Genomic DNA, 13,066 nt, shown 5'->3' with positions numbered 1-13,066 from the left:
TTAGTAACTGCAGGATTCTTACCAGGTTAACTTCAGGAAGTGCCTGTAGGACTGGGCCTTGTCCTTCACTAAATGCACGTGAGGCTGGAGCTGTCCAGCTCTGCAGGGCCGTGAGGGCACATGCCAGTGACCCCACACCCAGCTTGCTCAGCAGGGCCCTGCACGTTCTCCATTTCCTGCCATTCCTGTTGGTGGGTTTCCTTTCTTGCTTTCAAAAGTATTTCCGTTTGGACAATGCGTCAGAGGTGGCTCGAAACACAGCTTTTACCGTCTCACAGCCGAGTTTTGAATTCTGGTTCCAGTTTCACCACCTCTGTGATCTTGGGCAAGTTACCCTCCCTAAGCCTCAATTTCCTTGTGGTCAAGCAGGGTTAGTAACAGCCTCAGTGGTGCTCTAAGTATTTCAAGGCAGGCCTGGCACGGGCATCAGTCAGAAGGGACATGACCATAGCACCCGAGTCCCGGAGGCCCCACCGGCCAGGCGTTCATTCACCCTTTGGTTTCTGGGTTGGAGGTGGGTGACCTAGAGGAGCGGCCAGAGTGGTGGGAGAGTCCTGGGATGTTGTGAGTTCAGGGAGCATATGGACACGGCAGCCTGGGGTTGGTAGGAGCCCTGCTTCCGTCAGCCCTGGTGTAGTTCATGCATGATGCGTTAGGGGCCCTGGTTCTGTTGCTCTTCTGGCTTCTGTTCTCCAAGTCCGTGGTCTTCTCTCAGTGGGGGTAGAGCATGCAATTCTCCCTCTCTCCATCCCTCTCCCTCTCGTGCGCACCTGCTACTGCGCTCGTCCCTCCAAGTGGATCAGTCGGAGTGGAGACCAGATGCTGACTCTGAGGCACAGTCATAGCCCCGGGGGTCGCGTTGACCTCAGTGGAGGAGGCGACCCCGCTGACACCTCCGGGCGCTGCCTCCTGCCCCCTGCGGGCCCGACACGCACTGCATGAGCGGCGTCACCCTCCCCCGTCAGAGCGGAATGGGCCTGGCCGTGGCCTTGCCAGGGACGTTCGTGACCCGTCACTGTTTTTGTGTGACATTCTACAGCACTGCCTCTTGAGTCCCTAAGAGCAAACTTGAGAGCACTGCAGCATAGAAACGTGAGTCGAAGACTGGGAAACAAACTCATAATTCAGTGGAGGCGCTGTAACAGGTCCCTCTCTCACTGTCCTCTGAGTTGAAGTCAGCAGGAGGCCCAGGACACCTGGAGAGCATTAAGTCAGGACGAGTTGCAGTGCCTGCCCTGTTAACACCCCTCATGCTTGTACCTTTACCTTAAGGAGGCACACTGGGAACTGAACGTGGTTCCGTGCAGCCAGGTTTCAACTCTAAGCAGCTGAGCTTTTCTCTCTCCTCAAAAGCACCCTCTTTCCCTGCTCTCTCCTGTCCCTGTGTCCCCATCCCCGGCCTGGTCCCTGGCGTCCATACTCCTTCCCCTCCCAGCAACCCAGTGGAAGTGTCCACGTTCCCCTGAGCTCCTGGGCTGCTCTGTCCTGCCCGCGGGCACAGCGGGTTGTGGCAGGAGCTCAGTGATGCCTGCTGAGCCCCGCCGAACCCTCTTTGCTCCTCCCCTAGTAACTTGTGCCCAGTCCTTTGTGCCCCGTGCAGCCTGCCCCGTCTGTCTGAAGTGACCGTCTCTGAGGTCGGAACCTCTCCTCTCCTGGAGGCAAGGCATCCTCCCCACTCTCCTTCCAGTTATTTAGGAGTCAGAATTCCCTCTCCCTCTTTTTCCTTTTGAATCAGGACTCTCCTTCCCCTGTCTTTTCTTCTGTGTCCTGACGAAGCACATGCTTTTCCGAGGGTCTCTCCTGGGTTTCATTCTCTGGGCCAGCGGTGTCCACGATGGCATCTGTAAAGTAATCCCCACATTCACACTGTGCATCCTGACCTTACTCTAAACTTCAATTCCATGTTTCAGGTATGTGCTCAACCTTGCCATCTGGGTTTCTAGTAAAATTGAAAATAGTTTATTCTTCGTTTTCCAAAACATTCACTACCTAACGCCTCAAACACATGTATTTTCTTGACGTCACTGTTTATCATCCCACGTTCTCAAACCTTCGGCCTCATCTTTGAGTCCTTCCTTGCCTCGGCCGCCCAGACGCCATCGCCCCATTGGAGGCCGTCTTCCCCTCGCGCAGGCCCGGCTGGCCTCACCCCTCTTCTCTCCACCCTTTGTCTCCTGCAACATCATTGTACATCCGCTGCACACCGCCTGGTCCAGGTCCTCCCTGCGTGCGGACGCGCTGCAGGGCTTCCTGGTCCTGGCACCACCTGCACAGTACTGTCCTGGACTCTTTTTATAATTGAAGTCGAGGTGGTTTACAATACTGCGTTAGTTTCAGGTGTACAGCATAGGGTTTGGTTTTGGGGTTTTTTGGCAGATTAGATGTGATTATAGATTATTATAAGATATTGAGTATAATTATACATTAGGTATAATTATACAGTACAATAATTATACAGTGCTGTAGGTCCTTGTTTATTTATTTTATGTACCTGTTATGTGGTTTGTATCTGTTAATCCCATATTCCTAATTTATCCCTCTCCCCTTTAGTAACCATAAGTTTGTTTTCTATGTCTATGAGTCTGTTTCTGATATGGATTCATTTGTATTATTTTTAGATTCCACATATAAGCGATATTATATAGTATTTGTCTTTCTTTGTGTGACTTACTTCATTTAGTATAATATTCTCTAGGTCCATCCATGTTGCTGCAAATGGCAACATTTCATTCTTTTTTATGGCTGAGTAATATTCCAGTGTGTGCGCACGTGTGTGTGTGTGTGTGTGTGTGTGTGTGTGTGTGTGTGTGTGTGTATCACATCTTCTTAACCCATTCATCTGTTGATGGACACTTGGGTTGTTTCCATGTCTTGGCTATTTTAAATCATGCTGCTATGAACATTGGGGTGCATGTATCTTTCTGACTTAGAGTTTTCTCCAGATATATGCCCAGGAGTGGGATTGCTGGATCATATGGTAGCTCTATATTTAGTTTTTTAAGGAACCTCCATACTGTTCTCCATAGCAGATGCACCAATTTACATTCCCCCCAATAGTGTAAGAGGGTTCCCTTTTCTCCACACCCTCTTTAGCATTTATTATTTGTGGACTTTTTGATGATGGCCATTCTGACTGGTGTGAGTTGATAGCTCATTGTGGTTGATTTGCATTTCTCTAATAGTTAGCGAAGTTGAGAATCTTTTCATGTGCCTGTTGACCATCTGTATGTCTTCTTTAGAAAAACATCTGTTTAGGTTTTCTGCTCCTTTTTTGATTGGGTTGTTTATTTTTTTGATATTGAGTTCTATGAGCTGTCTGTATATTTTGAATATTAACCCCTTGTTGTTTGTATCATTTGCAAATATTTTCTCCCATTCCATAGGTGGTTTTTTCATTTTGTTGATGGTTTCCTTTACTGTGCAAAAGCTTATACGTTTGGTTAGGTCCCATTTGTTTATTGTTTGCTTTTATTTCTTTTGCCTTGTGAGACTGACCTAATAAAACATTGGTACAATTTATGGCAGAGGAGGTTTTGCCTATGTTCTCTTCTAGGAGTTTTATGGTGTCATGTCTTACAGGTGTGGACTCTTGCTTGGTCACTCAGACCAAGAACATGGAGCTAATGCTTTTTGAACACTTGTCATGTGACAGGCCTGTGAGTTCAGACTCATTACCTCTGTTTCATCAAAGAGGGAACTCTGGCTCAGAGAAATATTGTGATATATACATGGTCACGTAGAGTTGGTAGAAGCCCTGGGATTTTAGCACCACTTTCTGGCTTTATGCAGCACAGGGCCTACATTTAAACCCTTCAGCCTGGTGTCTGGGACCTGTGCCAGGCGGCCACCTGCTCCCCCTGCACGAGCCTCAGCCCACGGCCAGGTTGCTTCTAAAGCCTCCCGGCTCTGACGGAGACCCTTGTTCCCCGTGGCCCCACGTTGATTCCCTTCTCTGATCTCGGTCATGCTGTTCCTTGTGTCCAGCACCAAACCCACCCCTATTCTCTGTCCAGATGCCATATCCATCCTCCCAAACTGAACACAAAGAACTTCTTATTTCTTCCCTGTCCTTCTGAAGCATCCTCCGTCCTCTGAATCCTCAATGGACTTAAATCTCTCGTGGTTACGGTGTATGTCCCCGGCCCTCCACACATCCCGCAGCACTTCAACACCCCTCCCCAGTTACTGCGACTTCTCTAGGTAACTAGTTGGTCAGCACCTGCCTCCCCCAGCTAGAAGGAGGGACTGGTCTGTCTTGTTTGTAAGTGTTCACGCGTGTCTACCTCAGGGCCTGGCACATAGCAGATATGCAGTGAAGTTCATTAAGTCAGTGACCTACCACCCTACTCTTTCTCTCCCAGGCTCTGGGTGACCTGCAGGAGGATGTTTCACCCCACATCTCCACAGCACCCAGCTCTGCATCCTGCCAGCGTTAGGAACACAGTAGGATTTTGTGGAAGGAGCTACACAGAGGCCCTGCTAGCCCCCCTATCTTGGTACGAAGCAGAGGGCACCAGGCTGACACTCACTTTACGGGAATGATTCCCCCTCCCTGGGTTCAGGGAGCTGTGTGGGCCCCCTGGAGGACCCCAGTGTCTTCAGAGCAGAGACCCCTGTCAGGGCCGCTAAATCTGACACATCCTATCTAATTCCCTTTCTTCCTGCCCCAAAACCTCTGCCTCTTTACCTTCACTCTACTTCCTGTGGCATGGCCACGGCCCGGCCTGCATGCCAGCTGCTGCCCATGTCACACACTCAGCACCACTGGCTAGTGTGGGTCCTCAGGCCCAGGCATCTTTGACCAGCCGTGGACCATGATAGCCCTGGTGAGTCCCCTCTGGGGCCTTCAGGTTTAGGACTGCCCACCCCCTCTCCTGGGAATGGTCCACCGTCCCAGGTTTCAGGGAACATGACCTGTGTGGCCGCATCTGAGGAGCAGGAACTAGAGAGAATGTAACACAACCCCTGCTGGGAGCAGGCGCAAGTTCGGTAATTCAAGTAGCTTCCCCGCGTCTCACACTGCGGGCGTGTCATCTCTCGTGGGCTGGCCCGAGTCTCTGAGCTGGCACGTCCGTCTGTCAACAGCACAGAGGGACGGTGGCGCCAGCCTCTCCCGTGAGTCCGTCACGTGTCGTGTGTCAGACACCTGGGGACCTGCCTGCACGGCTGTCACCGCCTCCCCACAGCCATCCTCCTGAGTAGATGTTAGCATTCCCATTTTGCAGATAAGAAAATTGAGGCTTAGGGAGATCCCATTTTGCAGATAAGAAAATTGAGGCTTAGGGAGATTAAATAATTTGTCCAAGCCACACAGCTAAGTGGCAGGGCTAGGATTTAGACTAAAGCTGGTCTGACTCTCAAGTGCTGCCTTGTACTCAGCAATGAAACCTAGAAATGTAGTGGACACCCCAAGCCCTGGAGCAGCCGGGTTGCAGGGAGATTCTTAGGCTGTAGATGTTCTGGTGCCTGATGCTGCTTTGTTACCCTAAACATACTGCAGACAATGCCTGCTTTCTTCCCATCTTGCATCTTCACTTTGAAAAGGGGCACCACATTCATCATATTTTCAAACAAACGTACTGCAGCCCACTGCCGCCGCCCTGGGAATGCTGCTCATTCTGAGCAGGTTGGACGGACTTTGCCTCATCTGATTTTCAGATACTTTAATGATGGAAAACATCCTAACCCATGGCTAAAGACACTTGTTCATCCAAATTCTGTTTTGCCTGCAGACAACGGCAAATCGGTTCATTGGAAACTGGGAGCCGACGAGGAAGTCTGGGTGTGGGTGATGGGTGAGCACCACCTCGATAAACCCTACGACACGCTCTGTGATGAGATCCGTGCCCAGAGGGCACGGCTGAAGTCGGGGCAGGAGGTGCGGGAGCTCAGGTATGAACCTGCAGGCCCATGGGGGACTGGCCAGGCACCACACAACGGGGCTGCGAGGCCTCTCGCTCTCAGACCCTGTGGGGGGCCTGGTGGGACTTGAGGGCGCATGGTGACTCCCAGTTTCTGGAAATTTCCTTCAGACTTCTGGCGACTCCCTTCATTTTCACAGCGCCACCATGTCGGCCGTTTCGCTTTCCTGCTGGGGTGTGGAGGTGGTCCCCCGGTGACCCTGGGCTTCCCTAGCCTCGCGCTGGAACAGTGCAGCTGTGGGAGGGGTGAGGCGCGGGGACCCCTCGGGCTTCAGGCTCCGGGGGTCCCGGAGGAAGTGGGCCCGAGGGTGCTTGTCTGTGCTGGGTGCTGGGAGCTTGCAGTTCAGGAGGAGAAACAGGCAGACACACAGGCTGTGGTGTGCGCTGGGACTAAGGTCAGGCAGAGGGTTCCCCGAGCCCATCGTCCTGATCCACGGTGGTGAACCTTGAAAGGTAAGTAGTTTTCCAGCTACAGAAGGTCAGGCAGGACAATGCAGGCAGAGGGGTCATCAAGACCGCTCGATGGGGCATGTATGGCGCTTTGGGTGATGGTGAGTCCTTCCGCCTGTTTGGGGTGCACAGGGGTGAGGGGGGCCGTGCTCTGAAGTGCCTGGAAGGCCAGGTTTAGGAGTTTGGACCTTATTCTGTGACAGTGAGGAGGTGGTGAATGAGGAAGCGACATAATCAACTGCAGAGACAGGAAGGTAGCTTGGGTGGGAGCAGTGAGGCAGGGGATGGGTCCCCTGGGCTGGGTGCCAGGGTGGCCTCTGCGAAGTGTTGGCAGCCCCGTGCAAGCGGGGAACTAGGAACAGACACGTGGGCCTCTCTTCCGTGCCGCGGTCCTGTGACTTCACAGCCGTAAGTGGGCACACGGAGAGAAAGGGACTCTTTGCTGCTGATGACACAAAGGCCGTGTGCCCTGGCTGTTTAGCTTCCGAGCCAGGAGCCGGGCAGACCCGGGTTTCAGTCCTGGCTGCTGCGTGGCCTCGGATGAGTGATACCATTATTTTGAGCCTCTTACAGCAAAGCAAGGATAACAGCGCCTTCCTCGCAGGGTTGTTATGAGGATTAAGTTAATGTCTTTAAATACCTAGCAAAGGGCTCAGCCTACCATCAGCGCTCAGTAAATGGTACCCATTACTGGTTTCCATGTAATTTGAATGCAGACCTCTACTTTGGGAAAGCTGTCTTTGTTAAAGACTGTTTTTGATAATTCCACATTTGTTTCTCTTCAGAAGAACTCAGTCCAGAGAATTCACCAGCAGCTTGAAACCAAAGTCACACTCCTCCGATGTGCGGGCACCAGGTGACCGGGAGCCTCGGAGCGTGTGTGAGAAGGCGGCAGAAGAGGGGGGACACGGGCGTGGCCGTGGGCCAGCTTCACCCCTAGAAGAGCAGAAAACGCCTGTGAGTCTTTCCTGCCTGTAAATGTGCGGAATTTCATGACGGGGGAGATGGAGGTATTGGGGTCACTGAGCGTCAGGATCCTAAACTGGCTTTTCTGGGACAAATCCCTCCCAGCTTGAAGGCCCTGCTGTTACTCCTTGTTGGGAGATTTGGGGGTTTGGCTCACCTGCCTTTTCACAAACAGTATAAGGCACCCTTTTCCATGGGAGAAGGTGTGAGGAAAGAACTCTAGATATAAAACTGCATTTTAAGACATTTCCGGGGTTATTTTTCCGTGTTATGTGCCTTCTTTAATGGCTCGGCAGACTCTTGAAGGGCCAGATGGTGGACCATGGAGCTCCTGGGCCCTGCGGCCTCTGTCGCAGGTGTGTACAGGTTGTGGCCACTTTACTCACCAGGATGGTTGGGGCCGGGTCTGGTGCTCGGGCTGCAGTTTGCTGGGCCTGCCTGTAACACGGGCACCTCCGGGACCTAGATATGTCCTAATGGCTCCCCCCTTTTGTTGAGGACAAAGCATCAGTGTCTCTTGGCTTCGTAGGTTCTGCCTGGGATTGTGGAACAGCTGTTGCCTCAACACAACAGCATTCTATACTCAGAACTAGGATGATTCTCTTAGGTCAGGTGGTTTAAAAAGCTCAAACGTAATTTGCGGCTTGGATTATGGTTTGGAAGAATAATGAAACTATATGGTGAAGTATTTCTTCTGCCAGTGATTTAATTACCCTGGGAACTAACGGGATTTGCAGCTGTGTGGCTTCCATTAGGTCTCTGGCTCTATGACGCTGTGTGTGCTCTCTACCTCTTGGAGGCTGTTAAGTGGGAGGTGTATTGAGGAGAAGATCCCAAGATTGATTGATTTACTCATGCAATGAACAAGTACCCATTATGTGCTAGGCTTGAGATGACAATTCAGGAGTGAAAATAGAATCACTGCTGTCATGAATTTCGTAGTTGGGAAAGCAGGGAAAGACTTCACATAAAATCTCATTTCAAACGATGGCTGTGCTCCAGGACTGGGGTATGTTTCTGTGCCTCTCTCACCCCAGGACGTGAGCACTACCGCGGCGTGCATAATGGCTTTGCCGGGGACTCAGAGCTGGAGGTGACCACAGAGGCTGCCTGGGGCTGGAGGTTCCAGCAAAGGGACAGTTGGGCAGGGCTGTGTGGCTGGAATGCAGAGGGAATGACAGAGTGAGGGGCTGGGCAAGGCCAGACAGGACAGGGTCTTGGGGGCAACTTACGTGTTCTGACCCTTTGTGCAGGAACAGCTGGAAATTGTCAGTGATTTTTGAGCAAGGGGCTGACCTAAGCAGATTCATATTTTGAAAGGAACTGACCGGGCATCCCAGTGGGCAGGGGAGTGAGGTTTCTAGCACAGCCCATGTTTCCAAGGTTGGATGCCTGGGGGTGTGGGTGTGTCATCAGCATAAACAGGAACGAACTGCTGGAGCAGTTGCTGGTTTTAAAGAAGATGAGTCTGGTTTAGAAACATCAGGGACTTCTCATGCTCCTCCAGGTGGAGATGTAAGTTGATTTTATACAAAAGAATAAAACACACACAATTTGACTTAGTGTTCACAGAGCTTTTCCTCATGGATTGAGTTCATTTTACAACACAATTCAAGTATGATTTCTTTTGTACAGATGAACAAACTAATGCCCAAAGAGAGATTGATTTGCCCCCCATATCTCAGAAAGTCCTCATTTTTGTATATCTACTTGAACTTCCACTCCCATCGTAACTTTGATGTACTTAAAACAGATTGTCTTCTCCAGATCTGCTCCTTGGACAAGAACTCTAGTGAGAAACCAAGGCAGGAGCTTTGGAAGTCACCCAGTGCATGTTTCCAAATGCAATCCAGGCTTGCGCTGTAAAGATTTCCGTGTTTCGGCCATAATTTAACCATAGTATCTAGAACGATATTGTCACGTCTTTAAAATTGCATTGCCTACACAAGGCCTAAAGTTTATTATAAAAGGAAAAATCATCAAGCCATTTTTATTGATGTTAGTGATCATAATGCTTATCTGAATAACCATGGGAGGATTTAAAGAGCCATCAGTTTTCCAGAATTATAAAAAGTATTCAAGGAAAATCAGCTATAGATTTACTAAAATAAAATGGTCTTGTTGGACTTGTAATGAATTTCCACATGACAGATCATCACCAGAAAATGTGCCCCATATGCTCAGAAAGTTCTCCAGACCTGAATCTGAAAGCACTCCTTACTAGTCTGATCTAAAATCTCTGAAGGGTTATGAAGAAGAGATAAAAGTTAAATTCAACCCAAATGTTGATGTGCCTTCAGCACCGTGGAAGCTCTTGTGTAAGAGTCAGTCACTCATAGGAGGTGGTGCTTCTTAGTTAATGATTTAACTGGGGTATAAGAGTGGACTGGGTTTCTGCATTTGTATCAGCCAGTGTCTTTTCAGCTCTGCTCTGATTATCTTGTGAATGGAGGAGAACATGTAGTCAGGGACCCCTTTGGGCCTGTGTAGGACTTGGGGGCCAATCCCACAGTTAATTCCTTCATTATCCTCCCTCTTTACCCACTAATATTTTGAATAAGATGAAATCAGCTTAAAAGAATGCCAAAGCCAGCTTCAAGAGGAGAAAACAGCACATCCTAAGAGCATAGCCAGGAGCCTGGGATATTCTTTGGTGAAAAGGCAGATTTGCTTTCATGTGGGTAACTGGGGTGATCACAGCGAGGGGGAGGAATTTGACACTTCACGTGCATGCATCCCTGGACAGTTGCCAAATGACTTAGATGCACTGTCTCACTCCATCCTCACAGCAGCTGTCGGAGACGTGAAACAGGGTCTGTTCTCCGAGGGGAGGAAGAGAGCAGTGGCTTGTGCAGAGCCTGTGTTAGAGGCAGAGCTGGGCCATCTCGTCTGCCCCGGGGAAGCTATCATGGCTGCATCGTCACCATCACACTGCCTGCAAGAGAGGTTTTGCTTTTGTGCCCCCAAAGCAGGAGTGCTTTAGACCCAGATGTTGTTGGCTTTCAAATTAAACAGTAGACTTTTTTCTGTAAGAAAACACGGAGAAAGAGAAAGAGGAGAGTGGAGAAACAGACGCAATGAGATCTAACTGCCTGGACACCTGCCAGAGCGGATCCACGGCAGTGTCCCCAGAGCTCGCAGTGTGGCCCTGCTGCTGCCTCGGCCAGATTCTCAGAGTTGCGTTTGCGCTGCGCGTGGCAGCACTGAGTCTGTGAGGCAGGGTTTCTCACGTGGGCGAGCGGACAAACCTCAGAACCTTTTAGAGCCTCTGTCTTCTCACCTGTAAAAACTGGGAATTAAAAATACCTGCCTTGTTTTATCTCATGGTTTATTTTGTAAAAATTACATGACATAATATATTTGGAAACTCTTGGAAAACTGCAAATCCCACTACAACTCCAAGGGGTTATTTTAACCAGAAACACGGGAAGCCTTGCCTGGTCTGCGTGACAGTGTCCTACACCCGGCCTGCCCTGCGTGCACCCTGCACGGTGAGGCCGACTGAGGTGAATCGGTCCTTCTGTGAGCTAAGGCTTGTCAGGGGCTCCATACGTGTAGTGATAGGTGTTACGGGGCCATAAGGGAGGCACCCGACTGGGTCTTGGTGTCTCAGGACTTGGGAGGAAGAAGGGACACCCCCTGGAAAGCACTGCACCCAGTGAGGCAGGACAGAGTCAAGTTCCTGGTGGGGAGGGCGGGGCTGGCCAGGGAGGGCGGAGCTGGCCGGGGGAAGCCTGGGGGCCAGCAGGGTGTCAGAGTGAAAGCATCTTGAGTGGGTCCAGGGAGGGAGCGGCCTGACCCAGGCCTGACCCTGACCCAGGAGGGGCTTGGCTGGGACGCGGGGAAGGCACTTTGGGAGGGTGTCTAGAGGCTGTATCATGGGGGAGGAATCAGGCTCGTCCTGTTTAGTTTTGTGTTGCTGCTGTAGCAAATTACTATGAACTTAATACCCGTTTGTTATCTCACAGCCCCCAGGTCAGAAATCTGACATGGCTTGGCTGGGTCTTCCGTTCTCACGAGGCAGGAATCGAGGTGTTGGCTGAGAAGGGATCTTACCTGGAAGCTTTGGGAAAGAATTGCTTCCACGCTTATTCAGGTCGTTGGCGAATGAGCCACGGCAAGCCCTGTCAGCCTGGGGACAGTCCCGGGGCTGCCTGCCTGCCTCCTCGTGCCGCCAGTGCGGCCCCTCCCGCAAAGGCAGGTGGAGTCTCTCTCCTGCTTGGAATTTAGAGAGATGCTAAGATTCTAGACTTGACCTTCTGCTGCATCTCTCGGACTCCTGCTGGAGAAAGTTCTCTGCTTTTAAGGGCTCATGTGATTAGTTGAGGCCATTAGAACAATCCAGGAAAGTCTCCCTATTTTAAGGTCTGTAGCTTATAATGAATACCTGCAAACTTCCTGTGTCACATAACACAGACACAAGTTCCAGGGGATGAGGGTGTAGACATTTGGGGGCTACTCTACCTGCCACACCCTCTAGGCGGTGGACTCAGTACCACTGGCCTAACCTCCCTTATCCAAACCCCTGGGCCAGATGTGTTTCAGATTTCAGATTTTTTCAGATTTTATAGAAGAAATGCTGTGTATATACTGTATAATATATAGTGTCCCCGGCAGGGTTTGGTTACACTTTGCAATCAGTTACTGTAAATACTGTAAATGATCTCATGTTAGTCCAAGTCAGGTTTTCCCCTCAATATGAGTTATGTACGTTCAGAGCTTGTTGGATTTCAGAATCGTTAATAAGGGATTGTGGACTTATGGTAGGTTTTTGCTCTGTGTTAACATAATGAGAGCAAGCATGGTAAACGTAGTCAGAAGAACTGGGCTTTCATTCTCTGTGTCTGCAGGATTTCGTTTTTTCTTATCTATAAAATGAGAGGCTTTTAAAAGGTATGTAGACACAAAGCATAAGACCTCTTACGCACCTACACCTGGGCAGACATCACTAATGGATCGCAGCTCTCCTTCCCCCGACCCAGGGCACATGCGCCCTCGCGTCCTGTCCACAGATGTCTCATGCTCAGCCCTGGGAGTGAGCGCTAGAGATGGAATCTATTTGCTGAGATGACTCCTCCTAGCCTTCCAGCTATAAATGCCGGTGATCCTAAACAACACCCATGCCTGTGTGGCCTGAAGGCGAATATTTTCTCATGTCTTTATGGCTGTTAAGGAGGGTTTCCATGCAGTTTCACTGGAAAAATCACATCACCAGGGCTGGACTTTCATATCCAAGCAGGAATTAGGCAGGGGTGTGAGGTCCAAGCCCAGCAGTACAGGGCTGAGGTTAACCCAGCCCCATTTCTGGAAATAAAGTGCATATTACGTCCTCCTTAGTCAATTGACTAGCCTATCCTCAGCTTTTCACCACAGCCCTCCAGCCCCAGATTGTAAACTATACCTCTTGACTCACCTGGGTCTACTTAATCTTCTCACATATAAAAAATTGTAGAGCCCTGTACCCTTCCCTCCATGGAACCAGAACAGTAAACAGCCCAATCTTTAGGTTTGCATTTGGATTATTTTATACCAATGTAACAGTGATTTATTTTATACCTTCACTGGCAGATGGCTTCATCCAAGGAGATCTTTTCTAGAACAGTGAAAGATTTGTCCCAATTCTAAGGCTAGAGAATTTCTGCTTAACCCTTAGATCCACAAGAAGCAAACCTGGGGGATTTGAGGAGAGTTATTTGATGCCTGCCTCAGGGTTTGGAAAACTTGGGGTC

The 13,066-nt window shown here is 50.2% G+C and overlaps 1 protein-coding gene across 1 annotated transcript in view; it reads left to right on the top strand.

Annotated features, from left to right (window-relative positions):
• SH2D4A (SH2 domain containing 4A) overlaps window positions 1-13,066 on the top strand; it is a 73,085-nt gene that overhangs the window by 14,143 nt on the left and 45,876 nt on the right. Inside the window, exons 3-4 of the mRNA XM_082680468.1 lie at window positions 5,733-5,892; window positions 7,157-7,328. Of these exons, the coding sequence (XP_082536594.1) occupies window positions 5,733-5,892; window positions 7,157-7,328 (332 nt within the window). The remainder of the gene's footprint in view (window positions 1-5,732; window positions 5,893-7,156; window positions 7,329-13,066) is intronic.

This window comes from Grampus griseus (genome assembly GCF_964374135.1).
Source record: "Grampus griseus genome assembly, chromosome: 21".
Lineage (NCBI taxonomy): Eukaryota > Metazoa > Chordata > Mammalia > Artiodactyla > Delphinidae > Grampus > Grampus griseus.
The sequence above is the reverse complement of the archived record's forward strand: the minus strand, read 5'-3'. Positions and strand labels throughout refer to the sequence as shown.